The following is a 24,699-nucleotide window of genomic DNA, read 5'->3' as shown; positions in this document are numbered from 1 at the left end:
GACGGCGGCGGGGGGCGTGGCGTGACGGAGGGGGCGTGGCCGCGGCGGCGCGGGGGGCGCGGCGGCCGGGGCGCGGGCGGCAGCGCCATGTCGATGGAGGACCCCTTCTTCGTGGTGAAGGGGTGAGCGCCCGCCCGCGGAGGGACACTGCGGCCCGCGGGGGGCTGGGGAGAGGGCTGGGGGTGTCTGCGGACGGAGGGAGCCTGGGCACGGCCGCCCCGCAGCGAGAGAGGCCCGGGAGGGCGGGGGGTGCGCGGCGATCGGGGGTCTCTGAGGTGACTGGGGTGAGAGAAAATGGCGGCCCCGTCCCCCCGTTGTGCGGCTGCGGGGTCTGGGTCTGCCCGGCGGGGAGGCCCGGGCGGTGTCGGGCCTCCGTGCACGGAGCGCTCCGGTGCCCGGGGATGCCCCTGCAGATCTGGGGTTCCCTCAGACCAGAGAACACCCCACAATACCGCCCTGGCTCCTGGGACAGCTTGGGGACAACTTGCCCCCATGTCCCCGCCGCCGGGCAATGTGGCTGTGGCTTGGGAAGTGTCACCCGGCGGGGGTGGCGGCCCCGAGAGGCCCCGGCCGTGGTGTCCGGGAGGATGGAGGGGAGCGGGGACCGCGCTGGGGGAGAAACTGCGGCGTGGCCGGCGGCCATGGGAGGAGTGAGCGAAGAACCTGAACAAAGGCAAACGCGGACCAGAGGTGGTGGAGGCAGGAGGAAAGGAAAAAATTGTCATTAATGCAGTGAAAGCGCCTTAAGGCTCTAAAAAACACCCAGGGGTCAGCTTCTGCTGCGGAGCGTAGGGGAGCGGTGGGGTAAACGTGTGGCAGGGGATACTGAGGGGAGAGGGATGCTGGGGGAAAGGGGATGCTGACACTGCCAGGGAAAGCAAATCACCCTGCCAGGTTGAACTGCAGCTAAGGGGGGAAAAAACACCAGTCGCTGCGGGTGGGGAGCAAACGTCCTGTCAAACTTATCAGTGCGGTTCCCGCGCCATGCGGGGAAGGGCTGGGAGGGGAGAGGGGATGTGCTGCCGCTCCCGGTGTTAATTATTACCCCAGCGCGTTGGGGTGGAAAGGGCTGGTGGTGGTGGAGCCAACAGCATTGTGTTTGGTTTGCTTTCCTGGAGTTCATAACTCCTCCCTCCAGAGGACATCCAGCTCTGCTTTAAATTCCTGCTTGGAGAAACAAAACAAAACTTCTGCTAGCAAGTAGTAGAGGGAACAAAACCTGCCTGATCCTCAGTTCAGGTTGCTGACTTTAGGCCACTAGATGTGACAGACTCAGAGCTGTGGGTGTGTGAGAAGAGAAGGGACAGGCATCGGGCAGCAAAGCTGAGTGCTTCAAGCTGTGGTGTAACATAAAGAGACCTGCAGGTGCAGGCTCAGTTCATCCATCCTGGGCTTCCCCCACTGATAACCTGCTTTTCTTCACACCTTTACATGGATGCTATGTGCAAGCTCTTGGGCTCGTGGTGGCCCCTTCCACACCAGTGAAGTCTGGTCTTTTCTTCATCCATCATCTCAGCTCCCCATGAGCAGTTCACAGCTCAGGAGTCGGTTAATACAGATAAATAACCACACTGATGGACCGTGACCCAAACTTACAGACCCACTCACCCCAAAGCATCCAGGCAGAGTTCAGTGCTGTCAGCAAACCCTGCCTTCCCATGCTATGAATGCACTCGTCTCCAAAAAAGCTTAGAGCAGCAGAAAATATGTCTGTTCGTAAGCCAGCATAGTAGAACAGTGTGTTTTTTAAATGCTGAATTAAAATAAACAGCACTGCGCTCAACAGTCTGCCTGGCTGTGTTGTGGGGACAGTTCCTGTAATTCTGTGTGCCCTTGGGGCATCTTACATAGGTAGTCGAGAGTCTTCAGAGGAAAGCTGTTGAGAGGAATGCAAAACATTAATTGCCAAAGAGCTGCCTTGTTCAGATACTCTGCCCTGGCTTGCCTGTGCGACACTCGACACAAACCTCCCCTAAAGAACAGGTCCCTTCAGTCATAGCTAACCTGTAAGTTGTTGCTGCTCAGCAATTTGTGCTGCAACAATAGATGGGATTGTCCAGCAGGTAGGGCAAATCCTTGTTTTACAAACTAAACGGGAATTTGTTTGAAAGAAAAGATATTTGGGAGAAAACTATGCTTCCATGCTCAGCTGGATGCGGGGTTGTCCCGTCGTGGCTACTGCTGATAATCCCTTTGCTTCTCTTCCATCTCCCCGGCTGCAGGGAGGTGCAGAAAGCTGTGAACACCGCCCAGGGGCTCTTCCAGAGGTGGACGGAGCTCCTGCAAGATCCCTCCATCGCCACAAGAGAAGAAATCGACTGGACCACTAATGAGCTCAGGAATAACCTGCGGAGCATCGAGTGGGACCTGGAAGACTTGGATGAAACTATTAATATCCTTTCTGTGGTCCTTTGGAGGCTGGGGCATGCAGTTCCCAAGTTGTACTAAGTAAGCTGAGTACCACTGCTTGCCAGTAGTTACTTTTTGCAGAAATTAGGACTATTTGGGATTGAATTTTGCATTGACCTGGTTTTTTTCTCAAGCTGCAAATGCAAAATGAAGCCAAATGTGCTAAGCAAAAGGATTTTCCTCCTGCCTTTTTCTTTTCCTTTTTGACAAGGTGTATTCTAAGATGCTTTGTTCTAGAAAGCTTATTGTGTTGTATGAATTTGGATTTCTGTGTAGTCAGTAATTCTCCAGGCAGCCTTCCAGAAATACTCCTTCTCCCTTGTGTTCATCTGAGCTCTCCTGAAAGTGCAGCACAGCATCGGAAAAACAAAAAAAATGCAAGAGAGAAGCCTCACACTGGTGCGTGTACTGCACAGTATGTTCCTGCTGTACCTGCTTTTTCCTCCAGTGTTTTGTACTTTGCTATTCAAATTTTGGGAAGAGGCACATCGCAGTGACCACTTGGTAGACCCCCTCTGCACTCGGGGTTTGTGTATCTCTGTGTACCCCATGCCGCTAATGGGGACTCCTTGACTCGTTGCCCACGCATTGTGGAGGCAAACCCGCGGAAATTCAACCTGGATGCAGCGGAGCTGGGCATCAGGAAATCCTTCATCACAAGCACGCGGCAGGTGGTCAGGGTAAGGAACGTGGGCTCCGGTGGGAGCGTGGGGAAGGCAGGGGAGTGATTACGTGGTTAAAAAGCAGAAAGCTTGTGGTCATTTCCATGATGATGCAGAGAGTGTAGAATAAACCTGCCCAGATGGGTTTGGGGGTGCAGACCTCTTCTCTGCTTCTGCCCCTCTAAGTCATCACAACTCTCTTGCAACAGTGAGCCAGGGAACCTGTAGAAACTGGGAAGGAAGATTAAAGACCCCGCTGCAATGCAGGGGAGGCTGGAACCTCCCTTCAGAGCTGAGGGAAATCGCAACTGTCCTGTGTTTTTGTAGCGCTAGTTTTCAAAAACAGAGAGTCCACTTTGAACGCTGACAGATGGTTAAAGCCTCACGGTATTGACGTGGTGACTTCAACTTCCTACTGCTACAAAACAGTCCAAACAACCGCTAGATATATTTTTAACTCGGGGAAGCTTTTTTGTTTTTAGTTTAAGCTCACACATCAAAACCAAAAGGAGCATTTTAACAACTTGGAGGTAATAAATAGAGAAGGAACATCTTCCCAAAAGCTTCACTGCTTGGTAACAAGCTGCTAGTTAGGAAGTTTTGTCCCTATTAATAGCTACACTGAGCATAGCTTAGTTTCTGCTGCCCCTCATGACCGACATTCCTACTTCACAATTGCTGTGGCTTGTTACTCTACCTGCAGTCGTGTGGTCTGGATGCAGCTCCTAAGGCTTGCTGCCTGGGAAGTGATCCCAAAACCGCGCTTGCCCCGGGTAGCAGCAGTGTGCTCACTGCCTTGCTTTCAGTGGAGTCTCTCCTCAAACAAGCAGGATCAGGCAAGCCTGTACTGTGGTCTTTTCCTGGCTGAAAACTGCTGGCTAATGGGTTTTGGAGCAGCATCTCTTACTGTTAAGTGAAATTTGTTAGTGGCATTATGCAGCTGACTTCCAGTTTCCGTGGGGGGATTTGTGATGCACGGCAGCATGTGCATTATCCGGTGAGAAGTAACTGAGTGGGATCTGGTGTTCTTTGGTGGTGTTTTATGCATCTGTAAACAGTAAAATGTACCTAAATGTTCTGGTGACATCAGAACTGTGCTGCTGGGCCAAGCTCTGCTAGATTATATTTAATACTTGCTAATCTACACTATAAAAGCTAGACTGTGTTGTGATGGGGAGCTTTCTGTGGCTAGCGACCTTGTACAGGAACTCAACAGCAAAACTTAATTGATAAAAGAGAAAATGTAGGCACAGTTGGGGAATATGGCCATAGGACAGGACATCTGTCTCGTCCTACGAGATACAAAACCAGATGCAACTGGGAATAATGTGGTTACAGGCTTTCAAGACCTTGAAGAACATGACTCTTCCTTACAGTCTATCAATGGGAACATCAGTTTGTAGTGGAGCCAAATGACTAGTAAATAAGGAATATTTTCAAAATATCCCATTGTCGTTGATTCTAGTATTAGTAGAACAATGATCTGTGGTGAAGCTTTCTACAGTATCTTTCCAGAGTCTTCAAAACCATATGTTTTCACAGAAAATCTCCCTTCCCTCACTCCCCCTGAGGAAGTCTTGCTTTGTATAGACAGCCCTGTAGCACCCTGAGACTGTCTGTCACCTCAAATCCAATGCTCATATGCTTCTTCTCTCATTGAACACACAGGACATGAAGGATCAGATGTCAAACTCCTCCGTGCAAGCACTGGCTGAAAGAAAAAACAGGCAGGTGAGAACCAGAAACAGGCAAGTTAAGTGAATGCAGCGGCTGTTTGGTACTGTGAGGAGGGAGGAGGTTTTATCAGCTCTAGCAGCTGTTCTTTTAAGGTAGGTGTTAGGCGAAACTTCCAATTTCACTCACTCCGAGGCCTCATATCATAAGGTAGAGTGTATAGTGCTGATGAAAACTGCATAAGAGCTGTAATTACTTTATATATCACATTTGCAGTTCATCCCCTTAAACCTTTGTTCTGGGAAGGGGCTTGCATGCTGCAGCTAAGCTGCATGTTTGAACTGTGTCTGTTTTCCTGGCCTGAGAGAGCTGGTTCTTGCAGGCACGTTGCTGCCACCCTCTTCCAAGCCCATTTCTCAAAGCAGTAAGTCAGCACTCGCCATCTGTCTCCCTCTTCAGATCTGCTTGTGTACAACTGTCAGTGTTGCATCACCCCATGGAAGGGGGAATCTCCCTCCTCCTCGGGGAAAACAGGCTCAGAATCTATGTCAGTGAATGTAATCCTGCGCTCTGCTGTATTTAGGAGCCAAGATGCTGCAATATCCTTTCACACAGCTGCCTCTCGTAATAGTTAGCCATGTAAGAAGATGGAAGAAGCTCAAGGAGTCTCAGGTTGTCTGCACTTGTAATCTGAGGAATAGAAATAGATGCGGCTTGTGCTTCTCCCTGACTGACGGAGAGGCTGTAAGGCAATCTCAGAGCTGCCTCAGTAAAAGTTGGTGCATGCTTCATACAAGGAACTTACTGACTTGCATCAGTCTAGCCACTTGGAGCAAAAATTACAAACTGCAAGCAGCTACTGAGAAGCACAGAGCTGATTGCGGAGCTTGTTACAGGGTTAATTAACACAATTAGTAAACATTTGAAGCAAAGTTCTTTGCACCCTTGGTCGAACAAGTCTATAGCTGTCTCTGTGTTTTGCTGCTTTCCTTCGCGTGAAGTTCCTGCTAGCTGCAGGAGACCAGATGGCCCAGCTCGCGTGGCAACATCTGGCCAGGAAAAACTGACTTCCCCTCACCGCCTTCCTCTCCCTTCCCCAGCCCCTCGCCTTCCCTCTAGACCGCAAAGCCTGTGCTGGGCTGCAGCAGCTTTTCCAGCGTGCCTGTGTGTCTGGGAGACTGGCTGGTGCCCACCCTGACCCTCACAGGCAAAAGCTGGCAGAGGCCTTTCCATTAAAACTGCAGCAAAACTGCATTCAGCTTTGCCTCTGCACTGCTGTACAGAGCTCCCTAACCCGTTCATGACGCAGCTTGTCACCTGTGGGCCACCTTCAGTTCCCCAGCATCTGTTGCTTGTGTTATTTCCCTTCCAGGCACCAGACTTACTCAGCTGGGAAGCTGTGTCTCTGCTGGCTTTGCACAAGCTTCTCCATTCAGGTTGTAGAGCGGGTAGTGAGGGTAATCTTGTACGCTGGCAGCTGAACATCATGCCGGAGGAACAGGTAGCCTGAATCAAAGCACATGAGCATACACCACCACTGTGGTTATATATTGCACTATTTTACTGTCAGCTCAACTGGTTCTTTACCCTGACCCTGTTAAACCCCTGTTGGTAGTAGCTTGGTGTTCCGCTCAAGCTATATATCTGGTAACATAATATACCCAGATACTTTCTAGCTTACGTGCCCCAGCACACAGTGCTGACCCTCAGCAGACCTCTGTGCTGTGCAGACCTCCTGCTTCCACCATCTGTTGTACTCCAGGCATGTATCTGCAATATTAGGCTGCAGAGACTTCCCCAGGCTGGCATTGTGGCATTGCGTTGTTTTAGTTTGTAACAGCAACAGAGCAGCAGGAAAAGGATGCTGTGTGCCTGCATGCAGGAGTATCATCTTGTCTCCCTCCTCACTACACCCTGCAGATAGACTGTGAGCAGACATGAGGGTGTTGCTAAGGGCTCTCTGCATCTTTTTAGGCACTCCTGGGAGAAAGCGGGAATCAGAGTTGGAGCTCTGGACCTGACAAGTACAGCCGTCTAGACCGGGAGTTCCAATTAGCGAATTCACACTTCATTGAGGAGCAGCAAGCTCAACAACAGGTAAGGGAGCTGGCACCACGCTGACTAAATAGTTTTACTTGCCAAAAGGGATGGGGGGATGAGGTAAGGGCTGTAAGAGCCCAAAAAAAAATCCATTCCTTGGTTGGTTTGAATCCAGGAGCCTGCAAACCCTCCTGTTTGCTTGCAACACCTGTGCCTGTGTTCTTCATACAGCACAGCTTTGGATACATCTTGATGCAGAGATTTTTAACCCTCAAGTCTTCTATACAGAAGACAAACAAGATGATCTGGAAGATGTAGCACGCTAAGCTTTAATACTACAAGGATTGCTGAAATCCTTGGAAGAGTAGAAACATTGCAAGCAGAAAAGACACTGTTTCTTTCATGCAACTTCCCCTGCTTTAACAAGAAAAAGAGCTGATGTTTGCTGTTGTTTGTGTGCATCTTCATCAGAACAGGCTGGGAGCAGGAGCGCATGCCTGCTTCCTTTTCCTGCCTTTGTCAACACGAGATTCGTGAGAAAGCCTGTGCGAGGAGTTTGTGAGAACCCCGGCGAGGTGCTTTCCCCACTGCCGGGGAGGTTTGCCTGGAGCTGTCCCCGGGCAGCGTGCAGACCCCCGTGCTGCAGCCCACCCAAACACCAGCCTTTAAATAGGCAGCGTCTCGGAGGTGGCTAAAGCTCCTGATCCGTGACACCACCCTGGCTTTCGTGCGGGTTTTACCTACTGACTCTAGGAAGATAAATAGATTCAGAAGTAGGTAACTAGGGTAAATCTAATCCTTAGTGTGACTGTGCCCTGAAAATGACTTAAAACATCAGCAGACCTATTCCTTTGGCACATTCTGAGCCAGGCTTGCTATTTTTAGCTGTAGAAGCTGCCACAGCCTTTTACTGCCGTTAACCCCTTGTTAGCTGCAGCGTGTTCCAGGTTGCATTTCTCAGGCACAGCATCAGCATGGCTCCCTGGGGCACACTGCCCTACCTGCTGTGTGGTTTTGATGACCAGTACCTGTGGCGTTCAAGAATCACTTTAGCTGTGGGTGCAGCAGGGAAGGGAGGGGGACATGGCTGAGCTGAGGGTAGATTTGCAGGAATGTCAGGAGACTGCAGCCGGCTGTGCCGCAGGGATGCCATCCCAAGGAGGCTTTCCTGCGGCTGTCACTTCTCCAGCATTTCTTTGCAACGTGGTCGTCATTTCTGGTGGATTAGCTCTGACCCCACTGCAGGAGGTGACAGACCTGTAATTACCCATTTCCCTTCTTTTTGGCCTCAGTTGATTGTGGAGCAGCAGGATGAGCAGTTGGAGCTGGTCTCTGGCAGCATTGGGGTGTTGAAGAACATGTCCCAGCGCATCGGCGGGGAGCTGGAGGAGCAAGCAGTGTAAGTGTCAGACGCAGAAAACCCGGTATGGGGCTGGCTGAAACACAGCTGGGACTCCTTGCACACATGTCTCTACTCCTGGTAGGGCCTTGAATTTACCAGTCATGCAGGCTCTCCTAGCTGGCCTTTAATTTTAGGCAGTGGAAAGCATTTCTTAGATCCAACCACAGTCTCATTCGTTTGAAAGCCTGTGCCTAGGGCGGGCTTAGCTGCCACTTCACCTTTCCTTCTCTCTTCTTTTTACATGCTCCCTCTGAGGCACACACTTAGCTCCTTGGCTTCCAGCAGTACCGAACAGATGAGGGCGAGGTGCTGGTTAATGGGAATACTGGGAGCCTTCCACCGGGTTTTGTGCTGTGCCTGGATAACTGCTTGTCTCGGGAGCTCTCAGCTCTGCCTTGCTGTTCTGAAACCCTCAACACACAGCTGCTATTGATAGTTAAAGCTAAAAATAACCCTCACCCACGCAAAGGGTTAAAGGGTAGCTCACAAAGCCATTTGCATCCACCATTTACATATAAATTAGATTTCTTCCCCAGTGCATGTCCTTTGCAAACAAGTGCATAAAGTTTCCAGTTATACAGATTAACAGCTACAGTTTCCAGAGAGACTTGAAGGGTTCATGCCTAAAAACTCCCCTTGGCTGACAGGAGTCTGGAGGGCTATGGCCCTTGTGAAGTGATGTCTCCTTTGATAGAGAGGAAAAACTTTAAACCAATCTCCTGTATGAAGTGAAGTCTTGCATGGTGAGAGTCTTCTGCTCTGACGGAAGCAGCTCAGTGTGGTGTGACTGTTACCAGATATCACATAAGCCATCAGTGCGTGCTAGACAGTAGCTAGTAACTCCTGCAATTAGGTTTTTTTACAACTCCCCACTGACTGCAGGTTTAACAAATGCCCTACAACTCCAAATGAGGGAAACTGTCCCTTTAAATGTGTTAAGCTTCAAAGTCCCGCTGGCTGGAGGTGATTGGATTGGTACTTTGATTCTGTACGTGCGTGTTTCGCTTCAGATGGGTTCTTGGCATTGATAAACACGGCCTTGGGAAGGCTTTCAGATTCACCACAGTCACCATGTGGAGGAAGTGGAGGGGCAACTTCCATGCAGAGCTTAAAAAGCACCTTAAAAGCAATTACAGATCTCATTCCTGCTTGATAATATGACTGGAACAATATTTTAACTTCACCTGCAAGCCCTGAACAAGAAAAGAGATTTAAAATCCAAGCTGGCACTTAGGTCTATCTAACCAGTCTCTGCTAATCACAGATTATAAATGAGACTTTGCTCTTAAAAGGAGGAAAACTACTGCTCCTCACCTCGCAGGAGTGTGTAGGGTTCAATTCAGAGACCAGTTTGACAGGAGTCCCAAATTACTTTCCACCAAAGCAGACCTGCAGCTTCAAAAGGTTTTTTTCCCCCCTTGGGTACTTTTAGAAGACTGGGCTGCACTCATTTTCTTTGCACTAATCACATCAGTGCTTTGATCAGCGTGTGAGAGTGCGCTGGGAAATCCCAAAGGGACGTGCCGCTTGCTGACGGGTGCCATGCTTCTCTGTCCCCAGGATGCTGGACGACTTCTCCCATGAGTTAGACAGCACCCAGTCACGGCTTGATAACGTCATGAAGAAGCTCGCCAAAGTGTCTCACATGACGAGTGGTAGGTCCTGGGAAGTGGGATCCGGTCCTGGAAAGGGAGAGACAAAGCCCACGGATCATCGGGCTGGAACGTTATGTGCTCCCACCCACCCATAGCCAACGCAGACCCGGGCAGGGGGGAGGCAACAGCTTTTGGCACTTGAAACAGCGGGAAAAAAGTTCCAAGCCCTGCAGCTGCTCCTGCCCAGACACTGCTCTGCAGCTTGGCCTCTGCCTTTGTTTTATTTACGGATGCCTTTCTATTTATGCTGCTACTGCCGCGGTGGGAAAATCCCCTTCTATATGGTATAAGGGGAAGCTCTGCGCCCTCCTCCTCTGCTGCAGTTTCCTGGGCTGCCTGAGGAACAAAAGCTTTCAAGGTGTCATAAAATACTCACCACCCTGCACCAAACGGCAAGCCCCGTCCCAAATCCCACCTGCCCTCAGGCTGCTGGCGCCTGCTGGCCTGCAGGCTTCTTGTCGGTCAGATATATCTCTCAGCTGGCAGAGGAAAGAGGCGATTTCTGTGCCGAAACCAAGAGAAAAGTCCTTATAAGGCTGTGCCCGAAGCCAGTGGACTGGAGCAAGCAGGAAGCCCAGCGTGCTTGCCAGGAAGTCCCCGACGCCTCGCTGAGCGCTGGCAGTGTGCCTGACAGTCACCTCTTCCCTTACCCCTCTCTCATGGGTGCTTGGGCAGCTTGTTGAGACAGCAGTGAGGCAGGAGGAGAAGTGTTTCTGCTCTGCAGGATCGGGCTGGTTTGAGTATTGATGGGATTGTGGAAATACAGCCCTAGAGAAACCATTTGGGGCTGCCAGTGACAGCACAACCGCTGGCTAACCTTGTATATCTCCCCTTTCCTCTGGGTAAAAAACCACTTCGATCATTGCTGTGTGCTTCTGAGAGCTGTGATAGAGCGTTTCTGCTCTCCCGGACCCCTTCTTGCTCCTCAGGCAAACAGGTCACCCACAAATCAGCAGCACAGCAGCTCTGCTTGTTCCTTACAGTTGCATTTGAACTTGGTTGGGGAAAAGCCTCAAAATTCCCACAGCTGTCCCCAGAAATGGATGTATCCTAGAGGAGAAAAACTGTCGCCGTGTGGGGTGTGCTCCACTTTGGCTTTTTATGGCTGCTTTGAGGTTAAATTTGGTTCGTGGCAGCATGGCCAAGAAAAGCTCTCCCCTGATTTTCCTTCCGAGTTAAAGCAGGAAGGCTGATGCTCCCTTTTTTTCTTCCAGATCGACGGCAGTGGTGTGCAATTATCATCCTCTTTGTCATCTTACTGGTGGTGCTCATCCTGTTTTTCGTCCTGTGACGGACTGAACTTCCTCGGACGCCCCCGTCCCCGCCCCCTCGCCCCCCCGTAGCATGGGGAAATGAAACTCTCACCATTTCCGTCCGCCTACAGAGCTCCCCAGCGAGAAAACCCGCACCCAGCTCTCACTGTTCTCCTCTGAGGACCACGGCTCGGCTCCACTGGCGTCTCACCTGGCCCCGGGGAGAGGAGGTAGAGGGCTGGAGCTGCATCCTTCCCCGGCATCGTGTCATCTGGACCTGGGCTCCAGGTCTGGAGCGAGGCAGCTGGAGGGGAACTTGACCCCCCCGGTGCAGGTAGGAGCTGGTGGCAGCGACCCCGAGCTGCCTGCAGACACCCAGCAGCGAGCCCTGGGGAGGACGGGACTGGGGGTGCGGGAGGGATTAATGAATTCCCTGAGCATTACAAACCACATCGCCAGCCTGTGGGTGCTTAACCAGCCAAAAGCATCACCGGGAGGAGCGGTGAGTTATTTAAAGCTTTTAAAATCGCCTCCTTCGTTATACAAGCCTTTCAAGCTCATTGACTTGATGCTTCCTTTGCCCTTGTATAACTGAGAAACTGCTTCTGTTTAACAGCTGCTTCCCCTTGGCAAGTGATTTGTCAGGTCTAAAATAACTTATTTTTTTTAAGGAAAAAAAAAACTTTAAAGATTTTTTTGATGACCATTCAAGGCACATTCTCTCTTTGGGTGCACAACACACATTAGCAGAGGAATGGGGCTCAATTATGTATTATAAGTGCGTATGAACTTGTAAATAGGATGTCTTAATTTTTCCCAACTGCTATTTTTTTGGATACTTCCATTGTAAGCAACCAAAAGGCTGGAGATTCAAAGCTAGGTCTTGTTTCTGTGTTATTTTCCAGTCCTTTTGTTACCTTTGAGTTGTTCGTCGCTCAAATTGTCTCAGCAGTGTTGCAAAGCCTAAGTTGTCTCCCCACATGCAGCAAATTTGGAGTTAGCCAGGTAGTCAATACCAAAATGTGGTGAAAAGATGTTCACCCTGGGGAGAAATGTGGATGGGGGTTTTGTGCTGCAAAAAATGGTTGCAGGAATACTGGGGTGACCCTTCAGGAAAGGAAAAAAGAAAAACACGGTTTCTTACCAAAATCTGCTCCCATATTTAAAGTTGCGAACACCACAAGACTCAGGACAGGCTGGCTTTTGCCTTCCCATCTGGGTCTCAGATGGGGCTGGGGGAGGAAATTAATTGGTGCTGACGCTAAGACTTCTGCTGAAATTGCAGTTTTGCCCCCCCAAAAACATAATCCTCCCGGAGCAAGAAGCCCACCCCCCAACGGCGTCACCTCCGGGATGCTCAGCCCGGATTGAACACTCCTCCCCGCCGGGTTTGCGGTTCCCTTGAAGCGGCTGCATGACCCCCTCGCCTCCCCCACCGGTGCCACACCGTGCCTTCTGCAGCCAGATGGGGAGCAAGACCAACCCCCTGCTGCGTCCCCAACCCGCACTAATTATTTCGGCAGTTGCTCTTTCTCCTTGCAGAGCATCTCCTTTCTTTTGGTCACGCTGCAAGAAATATGTGGCATGTCCTTTCCAAGGCTGTGGCAGCATCTGCACGGCTCCTTGGGCTTCATACCTCTCCAAGAGCAGGTTCCCAGGAGTCTGAGTCCAACCAGGGCTCATTGTTGGCCGGTAATTTGGACACCTCCAATCCCCGCGTTATTTTCAGCATGGTTGTGCATCCTCGGGGGACAGCTCTGTGCAGGACTGCTCCTTCATTGGGATGGTGGCCCAGCTGCTGGCATCACCGCAAGCCACCAGACTGTCTTTGGTCCCTTTTCCCTTCTACATTTGCTTTTTCTGTTGTTGGTGGTGCCCCTCATTTAACACTAAATAAATGTGTTGCTGCTGCCCGGTGTTGTGCGGCAGAGACCACCGGCTGTTCTTGCAGTGACCTGTGCTCGGGGACAAGCAGGGGGCCTCCTGAGAAAAGCTCCTGCCAGCATCTGCCAGGCATCACCCTCCTGGCTTTTAAGGCATAAGCGGTCTCTGGGGACCCCTGGGGATGTCCCCCTGTCCTGTCCCTGTTTCTCCACCCCACAGACCAAACAGGTCTTCAGGCCCCAAAGAGCTCCTCCTGCCCTCAGCATCCCAGCTTGGGCTGTCCAGGGTCCATGTGCCATGCCACCCACTGCCACCATATGCCTTCAGCACCACAGACAAGCCATCCACCACGGTTACACCAGCCTGGGTAGGGCTTAGCCCAACCTGAAGGCACCCACACCCATCCCAGCACCCAGAGTCACCCCCAGCTCCTGCATCCACCAGCTGCCCCATGACCCTGAGGCTGGGCACGTTCCATCCCCCTGGCCAAGTGTCACCACCCAGCCACTCCATGCCACCTACAGGCCAAGGGCACCTCATTTGGTGATTACATACGTGTATATATATATATATATTTGTTTTTTTGCAGTTTGAAATAATTTAAAAGAATCCCACCAGCACACGGGTGCAGGTTTCCAGCACTGGCAGGGAGCCCCATGTCCCCTGGGGAATGCAGAGACAGGGTTGTCCCCACACTGGCCACTGCAGCCCAGCAGGACAGACCCACCCTGGCTTGATGGCAGGGCTGAGCTGTCCCCAGTCCCCACACTTGAGGCAACTCCTGGAGATGCTGGACACTGAGTGGGGGGGTCCTTGGTCCCACTTTGTCCCCACCACAGCAAGGAGCCACGTATTGCACCGGAGCAGGGCAAGTCCTGGTACCGTGGGGTCCATGCGGCGCCATCCTGCAGCATCCCGGGACGTCAGTGGGACATCATCCTCCTCCATCAGGGTTCCTGGGATCCATGCTGGGACTACCGCGGTGGTGGGCGATGCCGGAGCACACGGAGGGACAGGGTGTCAGCCCGGAGCAGCAGGTCACGGATTCGGGCCAACCCCAGCCCTGAGACGGCCACCCCGTTGACCTGCAGGATCTCGTCCCCCACGCCCAGGAGCCCTGCGTACAGCTTGGCTGTGCCGGCATCTGCCATCTCCTGCACGTAGACACCTACAGAGAGGGACAGGGATGGGTGACACGCCCCCAGCTCTGCACCCCATGGCTTGGGCTGTGCCCCCAACTCCAGGGCTGCACACTTGTGCAGAGCAACAAATTCACCATACGTGGCCTTTGAGATGTGGCTGCGTGTCCCAAGCCAAGGGCTAGTGGACACAGGGGACTGTGCGTGGCTAAAGCCACACATGACAGCGTCCCCCCCATATCCACCATCATCCCTTTGCGGCAACCCCCCCACCCCACCCCCAAGCTCCTGGGGAGAGACAAGAGCCACCACAGAGGGGCTGTGCCTCCCCTGAGGTTAGTGTGACACTTACGGACAACCCCAGCATACCTGTGTCAGGCCGTCCATGCCCAGAGGTGACACGGAATCCAAAGGCGCCATGGGGGGGTCGCTGCAGCTCCAGCTGGCTGGTGCCGTCGGGGAAGACCTCCACCACGCGCCCCACCGCCCGCAGCCGCCCCGGCGCCCCGATGTCCTCCACACTCAGCGAGCGCCGTGGCCCCGAGCCCCCCGTCCTGAGAGGAGAAGGGAGATGGGCTGAGCAGAGACCCCATGAAGCTTCTGGGTGCCCAACATCCCAAAACAGCCTTCCTGGGCACCAGGGGGACATGCCAGGCCCTGTCCTACCTGTCGGGCACAGGCTGGGGCAGGAGGTAGGCGCTGGCGCGGGGTCCTTTGCCCAGGGCAGGGTGCAGGCTCTGGGCGGAGGTGGCTTTTTGGGGCTGGCAGAAGGGTGACACCTATGGAAAAGCACCTGGCTGAGATGGGAGTGACCATGAATAGTTTATGGCAGTGCAGCCCTTTACCCACCAACATGCCCAGGGAACGGGGGCACCCCACACCCCTCATCCCCCCACCCTCCTTGTCCCCCCACTGGAGCCCTCCCCAAAACACTGCTGAGGGGGATGAGCTGGTGTCCCCCACTCCGGGCCAGGACACCCGTGCAAGGCGCAGCGCTTTTTGAGGAGGCACCTTGCAGCTCAGCAGGCCAGGACACACAAGGCACAACCCAGAACCGAATTACCCCAAACGTCTTCTTTCACCCACCCCTCCTTCACCCTCCCACTCCCCGTTTGGCTCTGGGCTTTTCAAACCCAGCAGGTTTGGGATGGCACATGCCCCCACACCCCCGTGGGACCTCCTGGGGCCACAAAGCGATGCTCAGAAACACTTTACCCCCAAGCACCCCTCTTCTCGCAGGATTGCCCCCATCCCCACACTGACACTCCCCATGGGGGTGTACATTTTGGCTCACCAGCGTCAGGGATTGCAGAGAGGGCGACTTCTTCATACCGGGGCCATCTGGAGGGGTGGCACCAGGCGGGGCCGGGAGCTGCTCCATGCTGTAGCAGCGGAAGCGGCCCAGGCGCTGCTTGGTACTCTGGCTAAGGCTGCTCAGGAGCTTCTTCAGCCCCGACGCCGACGCGCTGCTGCCCTTGCGGCTCGCTGGCCGCCCCAGCTCCCTGGATGGAGAGGGAGAGATGGTGACCATCAGCCATGGTTGTTCACCACAGTCACGGTCACCAACCACCTTTGCAGTGGGTGAGATTGCAGTGCAGGGTGCAATGGGGTGCAGCCACCTCCCCGCAGCAGTAACCTGGCACACACAAGGGGTGGCTTGACAGTCAAAGCAACCTGAAGGGCTCCCTACCCATTTTTTCCCCATAATTTCAGGGGTTTAACAAGCTTTCAGACCTCCATCACTTTTTGACAGAAGGGACTACATCCTGCTTAGGGGCTTGAAAGCCCCAGTGCTGCCTCCAAACCCTCCTGCCAGGCTGGGACTTGCTGCGCCCGGGCGCAGGTCCAGCAGCATTGTGTTTGGTGAGCCCCAGGGCAGCCTCAGGGCTGGCAGCATTTAGCAGCTGATTTTCCCCAAAAGGGAAGAACCTGGCACCAAGCTAAACACCTCCACAGCCACATTTTTGGAACAATGCTGGCAGAACCAGATACAGGAGGAAATGCAGCTCCCCTTGAACACATGTGCCAAATCACTACTTCTGTATTGCATTTTCTGGGAGGCTTTTGGTGTCGAAAGGCAGATTCCTACTGGGAAGCCTTGAGGGGCTCAGCCCAGCAGCAGCCCACTGTACCAAGGAAGGATGCAGAGGATGCAGCACCCACCAAAGGGTGCAGGGTACAGGCAGCCCCTCGCTCACACTCACCCAGAATCTGTGCTCCCAGCTGTGCGCCTCTGCTGCTGCTGCTGTGCTCGGGGTGTCCCAGCAGCTTCCCCAAGAGGACGAGCAGCCTCCTGGGGCGCAAGGATAACAGGGCCAGTGACAGGCTGTGACGGTGCCCCTGTAACCACAATGAGACAATCACATCCCCGCCTCATTGGAGACCGCCCCCCGCCCCCGGCACCCCCATGAGTGGGTCCTCTTACCTCTGCCCGTCCCTGGGGGGTCCTGCCCATGGGTGTTGTTGCAGTTGTTGGTGGACAAGGCACGGAGTGGGCTCCCTGGGAGCCACCTGGGGCTGCAGGGACCCCTCCGCTCCCCTGGCCCCGTCGTGCCCCCAGGCTGGGGGGGCCCAGCACTCCCATCATCAGGCTCCGGGCCCCGAGCTCCTTGGCTTGACGCCCGGCGGCTGCTGCTGGAGAAGAGGGCTTTCCTGCAAGGCACCTGGGCGCAGGCCTTTTTGGTAGTGGGGGGAGCGGGGAGGTGAGTGCCTGGCACTGGGGTGCCAGCCCCTGGCTGTGAGGAGGGGTTTGGGGGCTTGCTGGGTGGCTGTGGGGGATGAGTGGCATTTCCCAGCCCCTCGCCGCCCCTCTGATGTTGGTGGGGGTCCCCATCCTCCCGACTGCTGGCTCTCCCCAGTGGTGGAGGACAAACAGCCACTGGCTGGCTTGCGGTGCCACTTGAACCCCCATCCCCTGCGTGGGGGCCACCATCAGCCACACATGTCCCCTTCCCAGCTCTCGCCTCTGCGGCGGCACGGGTGGTCCTGTGCCCGCGAGCCCGGGGGTCCCAGTGCCCCCGCAGGTGGGTGCTGCAGGGTCCTGCCTCCTCACTGTCTGTCCGGCAGCCGTCGGAGGTGTCGGTGCTCTCCAGGGCAGAGTCCACCTCATCAATGTAGGTGACATCCCCAATATACGTCTCCTTGATCTTCTCGGTGTGGATGCGCTGTCGGGAGGGGAGGATCCACAGCGGGGACCCCCGTGGCCCCAGAGGCCTGGTTTTGGGCTCCGGATGGGCAGCACTCGGCTCCCCGCTGTCCCCTGGGGTGCTCCCTTGTGCTGCAGGGCTGCTTTCAACCACATCGGTGGCTGCTGACGTCTCCACACCCCATCCAGCGGTGGCACCAAGGAGGGAGCCGCAGGCGCTGCACTTGCCCCGGGCCACCAAGTCACCGCTTGGGGCTTTGGGCTGGCTGGCCCCGTCCTTCACTTGCCCACCGGCAACCGGTTCCGTGGAGGAGAGCCCCGAGCCCAGCGCCCGCCGGTGCCGCAGCTGCAGCCGCTCCAGGTACCGCACCTCGGCGTCACGGGCTGACTCGTCCTCAAAGCGGACGCGGGATGGGGAGGGACCCCGGGGTCGCCGCGGCCGCCCACAGCTCGACTCCCCACTCGATGAGTCGCTCAGGCTCCCGCCGTCCCGGGGGGCGACGCTCGGCCTCCCACTGGGCTCCCTGACGTGAGGACAGACAGACAGACACGGGTGAGTTGCAAGGGCTACCCGGTTCCCTCGGGAAAAGCAGGAGATGGAGCAGGAGGAAAAGTCCACCCAATGCCGCACCGTGGTGTCCAGACCCACTCCCCACCAGCCCCCTGAAGCTGTGGCAATGTCCTGCTGCCACAGCCTGATATTAGCATAGAATTCACAGAATGGTTTGGGTTGGAAAGGACCTTAAAGATCATCGAGTTCCACCCCCCTGCCATGGGCAGGGACACCTTCCACTAGATCAGGTTTCTCAGAGCCCTGTCTAACTTGTCTTTGAACATTCCCAGGGATGGGGCAACCACAGCTGCTCTGGGCAGCCTGTTCAGTGTCTCACCACCCTCATGGGGAAGAATTTCTTCCTCGTATCTATTCTAAATCCCCTCTCTTTTAGTTTAAAGCCATCACCCCTTGTCCTACCACTACATGCCCTTCTTTTCTTCTTATTCCTGTTATTCAGGAAATAAAAGCAGTGCTTCTGAACCAACTTGTCCATTTCTTCCTCTCTGCTTGCTTTTGTGCCCTGCTTTTTTTGCCATTTAAAAAACAAAACAAAAACACACCATGAAACAAAGGAACCCCCTCCCCAAAAAAGCACAAAACTTTCTGCCTAGGTCATCTTTCTTCCCTCCTATAGAATCTAAGTGTGCATCACTTGTGACATTACCATAAAACACAATTAAACACCCCCCCAAATATTGTTGTGGAAAGACTTGACATGTGCCCGCACAGAGGGGCTGCTCACGCAGGGTACGAGCGTCAGACCCTGGGGCTCTGCACACACATTCACGCTCTGCACACAGGTACATGTGCTCTACACACGTGTGCACGCTCTGCACACACACCTGCACACTTTGCACACACATTCACGCTCTGCACACACATACGTGTGCTCTACACACGTGTGCACGCTCTGCACACACACCTGCATGCTTTGCACACACATTCACGCTCTGCACACACATACATGTGCTCTACATGTGTGTGCACGCTCTGCATACACACCTGCACGCTTTGCACACACATTCACGCTCTGCACACACATACATGTGCTCTACATGTGTGTGCACGCTCTGCATACACACCTGCACGCTTTGCACACACATTTGCACTCTGCACACATGTATGCTTGCTCTACAAGCCTGTGCACGCTCTGCACACACACCTGCACCCTTTGCACACACATTTGCACTCTGCACACATGTACGCATGCTCTACACACGTGTGCATGCTCTGCACACACACCTGCACACTTTGCACACACATTCACACTCTGCACACAGGTATGTGCGCTCTACACGCGTGTGCACGCTCTGCACACACACCAAATCCACACACACCCCCCAGAAGCCCCGTGGCGGTGGGTGGGTGGCAGGACGCGGCCCACGGGGCTGCACTGACCTGTTTGGGGGGGCAGCGGCGCTGGGGAGGAGGAGGATGTCGTGGCTGGCGCGCAGGGGGTTCGTCCGAGCCTTCATGCGGGCGCGCTGCAGCAGCTGCTTGGCCTGCTCGTGCCGCGGGCTCAGCTCCAGCTCCTGCCCGGGGACAAAGGCCCTGCAGCCCCGCAGCGGGGAGGGGGATTAGGAAAAAATAACAGGGATTAGACGTGGTTTAACAGTGACGACGAGGCTGGCCTGCCCAGAGAAAGCAGGGCCCGGCCTCCATCACCGCACAGCTTGGGCACCAGCACAGTCAAGGCAGCGCTTTGCACCACAGGCATCCCAGAGGTGGATGGGGAAACTAAGGCAGGCGCTGCCTCTGATCCCTACCGGTGTAAACCTGCAGTGATCCAAACACAGGTAGGTTTGGGATGACCCCTCAAACCTGGCTGCCTTCTTTTCCTTGCAGGGGGTCCTCACCTGCACCCCAGTCCCAGCAGCTGCAGGGTGGGGAGACTCATGGGCTGCGGGAGGGCACAGCTCCACTGCAGTGCTGCCTTCCCCTAGTGCTGCCGTGGCCCTAATCCCCCTGATTAAAATAATCAGCTCAGGCAGTCACTTCAGGGAGCCTGGCCTTAACCGCTTCGCGGCGGGAGGGTGGGCACACACCGACCCCTGGCAAGCTCCCTGTGCAGCACCATGGGGGCCAGTCCCCCTCTCCCCCCAGGTTTCAGCTGCCCCCACTCCTGGGGAGTGCAGCAACCCCGGCTCAGCCTCTCACCAATCAGCCCCAGCATCCACAGCACAACCAGTAGCCACAATACAGGGTGGGTCTTCCCTGCTTACTTGTATCCCCCACACAGTCCCCAGCTCTGCCCCCCAGCCCACCTCCATATTTTTAGCCCATACCTCTAAGTTTTATCATTAGGCCAACAAGATTACACACACCTGCCACCTGGATCCTCTTAAGCACCTGGGGCAAGTTTCTGTGCCATCCTCTTCCCCAGCTCTCTTCACATGTGGGGTCCCAGCAAGGACCCCTGTGCCCAACCACCATGTGGACACCGAGCTTGGCTCAACCCTCCCATCCATCTCAAACCAAAGCATTGATGGAACCCATCTACACTTCCCTCTGCTGGCTGCAGTGCTGGGGGGCTGCCCCACAGCCCAGCCGAGCCCCTGTGATAATCTGTGGGGTACATTTAAAATATAAGCCCAAGGAGGGGGAAAGAGGGAAATGTCCCCCCCACCACCTCCACACTAGGACCCACCTACCTGGAGCCCTCAGCGTCCTGCAGCGAGACCCCTGAGTCCCAGTCCCCGTCATTCGCCAGCACCTCTGAAATGTGGGATGGGGAGAAGCATCAGCCTGGCCAGACCACAGCCCCCCAAGTAGAACCCCCCAAGCCCCAGCCCCATGGCTCAACCTGTCCTAACACCCATTTCGATGCTATTCCAGCTCCGGGAGAGACCCCAGAGGAGCGGGACGTAGGGTGACGCCACCTGGTGTGGGGTGCGCTCACAAGGATGGGGACCACGGGTCATCAGGGCAAATGCTTTTGAAGAAGAAATTAATTCCCTTTTCCGGTGGCAACTTGCAAAGGGAAGATGATGCCCGTGGACTGCAAATGCCCCAGCAAGTCGGTTTGTTGCTTTTAGCAGCGAAATTCCTCACCAGGATGCTGGAGGGGATCAGCAGCACGTGAAGTGTCCCAGTCAAGCAGCACCCCATTTTGTTCACAAGCATCTCCAACAGCTGCCAGGGAAAGGGGTGCAGCATCTGGGGGGGACAGGGCAACCCTGAGGTGTGAACCAGCGCAGAGCTGTGCCTGCAGCATGGGGGGGATGGAGGACAGCACCAAGGACCCCCCTTCACCCTAAAGTTTTTCCATCCCGCTCCCCCCGGCCCTACTGAAACAGCCACCACCTGCCCAAAATACGCACCAGAGGCGGCGAAGCCCAGCACCTCCTGCAGCAGCCGCCGGTTCCTCTCCACGCGCTCGGCCAGCGAGAGACTCTCCCAGCCTTCTGTTGTGGGGGGGGACCCAGAGGCACCCCTCCTGTCCCGCAATGGGGTCCTTGCCTCTTCTTCCAGGGGAGGTGCCTCATGGGGGGAGGCAGAGCGCCGGGTCCCACCGCTCTTGTCATGGGGTAGCTCAGTGCCTTCTGGCACATCGCCCTTGGGTGTGGGCACCCGCCAGAGTCCCGGGGTGCCAGCGCGGGGGGTCAGGGGGTCCGGGGGGTCCCCGCCGTCCAGCATCCCGTCCGTCAGGTACGTGCGGAGCTGAGCCCGTGGTTCTGCTGCATCCACATCCCCCCCCGGCTTCCCCCGCCGGGGCCGTGACTTCTTGGGCGAGGGGCGTTCGGGGGCAGCTGTGGGGGTCCCCAGCCGGCCGGTCCCCCGCTTCTCCTTCAGCGCCTTCACCTTGCTCTCCAGGACAGCGTGGGGGCTGTGGGTGGCCTCGGGGCGCTCTGGGGGAACGGGGCCTTGGCCATGCTGCTTGGGGGGCCGCAGCACCCGCCGTGTCTCAGTGGATGAGCCCCCCTCCATGTGCCCTGTGGGGAGAAAACCAGCATGGGTGACTCCCCATGCTGCCTTCAGCCTCCTCCTCCTCAGCACTCGCCTTGGCACCTCCTGCAAAACCAGCATCTCTCCTGCCCGCCCTGAGGCTCTGCAGGGAGCAGAGTCATTGATGCCCACACCCAGGGGACAAGGTATGTGGTGGCACTGCAGTGCGCAGCCCGTGGGGAAGGGGACAGGGACGTGGCACAGCACAAGGTCACCCACAGCACTGACACCATAGCAGCATTGCTCTGGGGCAGGGGACACAGGGCAGCAGCGGTTCCCCAAACCGGGTGGCCAGGGGCTGAGCAGGAGCATGGTTGCCTGCCCGTGCCATTTCAGGTGCCCTGGGGCACCCAGCAAAGGTGCCTTGCAGGGAACTGTCACTCTCAGAGCCAAATCAGGGCCTCAAAACCCCAAGAGCCATCATCCCACATGGATACAACTCACCAAAGGTGCTTCCAGACAGACACCAGCCCCCGCTCCGCCCCGGCCTCCAGGGTCACACGTGTCACCCGTACTGTACCAGCATTATGGTCCCGGTGTCAGCTGGGTGCCACTGCCCCCCTGCACCCCCTCGGGAGCATCCCCTGTCCCTGCTGGTACCCCCCGAGGAGCCTCCGCCACGGTGGGGGCTGCAGGAGCATCCCCGGGGTACCCCCGCACCCCCCCGGTCACCGCAGTCCCTCGCTGCCCCGGGGCAGAGCAGCGGCAGCACGGGGCGTGAGTGGGAGGCGAGGGTGTCCTTACCCCCGGAGCAGCATCGGGAGAGGGCTGGGAAGAGGGAGAAGAAGGCGGAAGAAGGGAAGGAAGCAGGGAAGGCAAAAAAAAAAAAAAAAATTAAAAAAAAGACGAACCAGCAAATCCCAGCCCCTTCAGCCGAGCCTGAGCTCAGCCGCTTGGCTGGGCCGTGGGGCCGCGGCAGCCCTGCCTCCCGCCCAGGCCTCCTCTTCCTCCTCCTCCTCCGCATGCACCCCACGCTGGGGCACTCAGCCAAATCCTGCCCCAGCCCCGACGCCGAACCGCCTGCCCCCCCCGTGGCCGAGGGGTGGCCCCAAAGGGCGATGCCACCATGAGAGAGGGGACCATGCAGCGGGGAGAACGCAGCACCCCGCGCTGGGACACAGGGCGCCCAGCTGCCTTGGCCGGCTCTCTGGAATGTCCTTTGTCTGGGCTGTGGGTTTGGGAGCGAGTGGGTGAGGGCAGCGTCCCTCCCCAGGCCTGCCGGGGGGGCACCGCTGGGAGGTCTGTGCTGCACCAGGGGCCGGGGCTCCAGGAGGGCAAAAAGGGTGGGGAAGGTGGTCCTGCCGTGGTCAGGGTGTTTTCTCTAACAGCCTTCAGACCGGCTGCAAAGCCTCCCAGCTTTGGGCACCCTCCTGCGAGCATCACGTGTTTGCAGACGTGCAAAGTGTTCCTGTTTTCCAGAGGCCAAATCCTGCCTGGACCCCCTGGCAAGGCGAGGCCAAGGGCTCCAGATCGAGCATCTTCAGGGGGAGGGTGGTGGGAGCTGAGTTTGGTGTACCCATCATCATCATTATCATCCCTAAAGCCAGCGTGCAACACACACCCCGCAGAGCTACCCGCATCAAAACCCCATCCCCTGCCCTCCTCCCCCCCGACACCCCACTAAACTCAAAACGCCAGAGTGGGGTCCTGGGTGGGCAGCACTTACCTGGAGCCACGGGGGCCGCTGTCCCCAGGGGGCAGGATGGGAGCTGCGGGGGCCATGGGCGTCCCGGCCCCGCGCCGGCTGCCGCTTTAAGCCGCGGCTTTTGATTTTTGTGATTGGTTTCATAATCCCGATCAAAAGGAAATCACCAGGATTATGAAATTGTTTTAATCCTCCCGGGCTCCAGCCACACTGACCCCTGCCAGCACGAGAAGCAAGAAATCACTTTTATCTTCTTAAAATGTCCCCTACCACCCCAGTGGCCCCACATTGTCCCCTGGCTGCTCCCAGGAAGGTTTGGGTGGAAGATGCTGGGACCCATCCTTACCTCCATTTCGTCCTGGAGAGGGATCCCGGCTCCTCTGCCGGGGCTGGGGAGGTGAAATTCGCCTGGGAGATGTTGTCCCCATCAAGCTGAGGACAAACTGCCCGCTGAGGTGCCAAAGTCAGGGCAGGCGGGTTCCTGCCACCAGGCAGGGAGCCACGGGCAGGATTAAACCTCTGGGATGCAGCTGGCATGAGCAGCAACAGGCTTAGAGCGATTTCAAGGCACCGGGCTCTCTTCTGGAGGAAGATTGATTGCAAGAGATGATGATTAAGAGATTTAAGAGAGTAAAATGAAAGCACAGACCCCAGACAAGTCAGGGTTGGGGCTGCTCAGCCTCATGTCACCCCCTGTGCAAGGCAAGATGACACCTTGAACCAGAGACAAGTTGGAGAGAGGTGACCAAAGGCTCCCAAAGAAGGACCAAGAGCCTTTTGGTGGTCCAGCACAGCCTGTGCAGGAGGGTTCCTCCAGCACCACTTGCTGTGCGTTGGGTTTGAGCCCTCAACACCTTCCCGCGAACCCCAGGCAGGTCGGGAAACCCTCCTGCCCACATCCTTCCTCCAGACACCTCCACCTCTTCCCAGGACACAGGTGTCCCCCACCTCTGGCCACCAGTGACAGTGCACAGCTCCTGAGGGCGCAGGAGCAGCATCCATATGGACCGGTGGAAGCAAATCCTTCCTGGATGGATGCAGCACCAGAGGTGGGATGTGGGAAGAAAGACACACAGACCGGGGACAAAAGAGCCATCAGATCATTGGAAAACAAAGAGCTTGTAATAATGAAAAAAGGACAGATTTCGTAACCAATCACTTTTTCCTTTGAAAAACACAATCACAGTAACTTTGCTTTATACAACCACCTAGAAACTATGAAACAGTATCACATTGTGCATTATTTTTTTTTTAAACCTACTTATCAAGAAGGGTATTCCACACTTCAAA

The 24,699-nt window shown here is 55.6% G+C and overlaps 2 protein-coding genes across 4 annotated transcripts; one reads left to right on the top strand and one right to left on the bottom strand.

Annotated features, from left to right (window-relative positions):
- The first annotated feature begins 9 nt into the window (after positions 1–9).
- STX6 (syntaxin 6) lies at positions 10–13,030 on the top strand. The gene is made up of 8 exons (XM_065842559.2): positions 10–122; positions 2,223–2,392; positions 2,995–3,089; positions 4,740–4,802; positions 6,720–6,842; positions 8,078–8,184; positions 9,748–9,842; positions 11,057–13,030. The coding sequence occupies exons 1-8, from the start codon at positions 88–90 to the stop codon at positions 11,131–11,133; spliced, it is 765 nt and encodes a 254-aa protein (XP_065698631.1). The 5' UTR covers positions 10–87; the 3' UTR covers positions 11,134–13,030.
- On the bottom strand, positions 6,695–23,068 carry KIAA1614 (KIAA1614 ortholog). 3 transcript variants are annotated; one of them, XR_011739676.1, is made up of 11 exons: positions 22,616–23,067; positions 21,140–21,751; positions 20,471–20,534; positions 19,218–19,370; positions 16,544–17,787; positions 16,323–16,458; positions 15,413–15,620; positions 14,785–14,897; positions 14,488–14,672; positions 13,862–14,147; positions 6,695–9,869 (listed from the first exon to the last, which is right to left on the bottom strand). XR_011739676.1 is itself a non-coding variant. In XM_065842377.2 (10 exons), the coding sequence occupies exons 2-10, from the start codon at positions 21,744–21,746 to the stop codon at positions 13,954–13,956; spliced, it is 2,904 nt and encodes a 967-aa protein (XP_065698449.2). In that variant the 5' UTR covers positions 21,747–21,751; positions 22,616–23,067; the 3' UTR covers positions 13,018–13,953. The 3 variants fall into 3 exon arrangements, 2 of the variants coding, with proteins under 2 accessions (XP_065698449.2, XP_071666103.1); XM_065842377.2 differs by lacking the exon at positions 6,695–9,869 and having other exon boundaries at positions 13,018–14,147; XM_071810002.1 differs by lacking the exons at positions 6,695–9,869; positions 13,862–14,147; positions 14,488–14,672 and having other exon boundaries at positions 14,850–14,915; positions 22,616–23,068.
- Between the last annotated feature and the right edge of the window lie 1,631 nt (positions 23,069–24,699).

The sequence above is a fragment of the Patagioenas fasciata genome, chromosome 6, assembly GCF_037038585.1.
Source record: "Patagioenas fasciata isolate bPatFas1 chromosome 6, bPatFas1.hap1, whole genome shotgun sequence".
Lineage (NCBI taxonomy): Eukaryota > Metazoa > Chordata > Aves > Columbiformes > Columbidae > Patagioenas > Patagioenas fasciata.
This window is presented reverse-complemented; position numbering and strand designations above follow the sequence as displayed.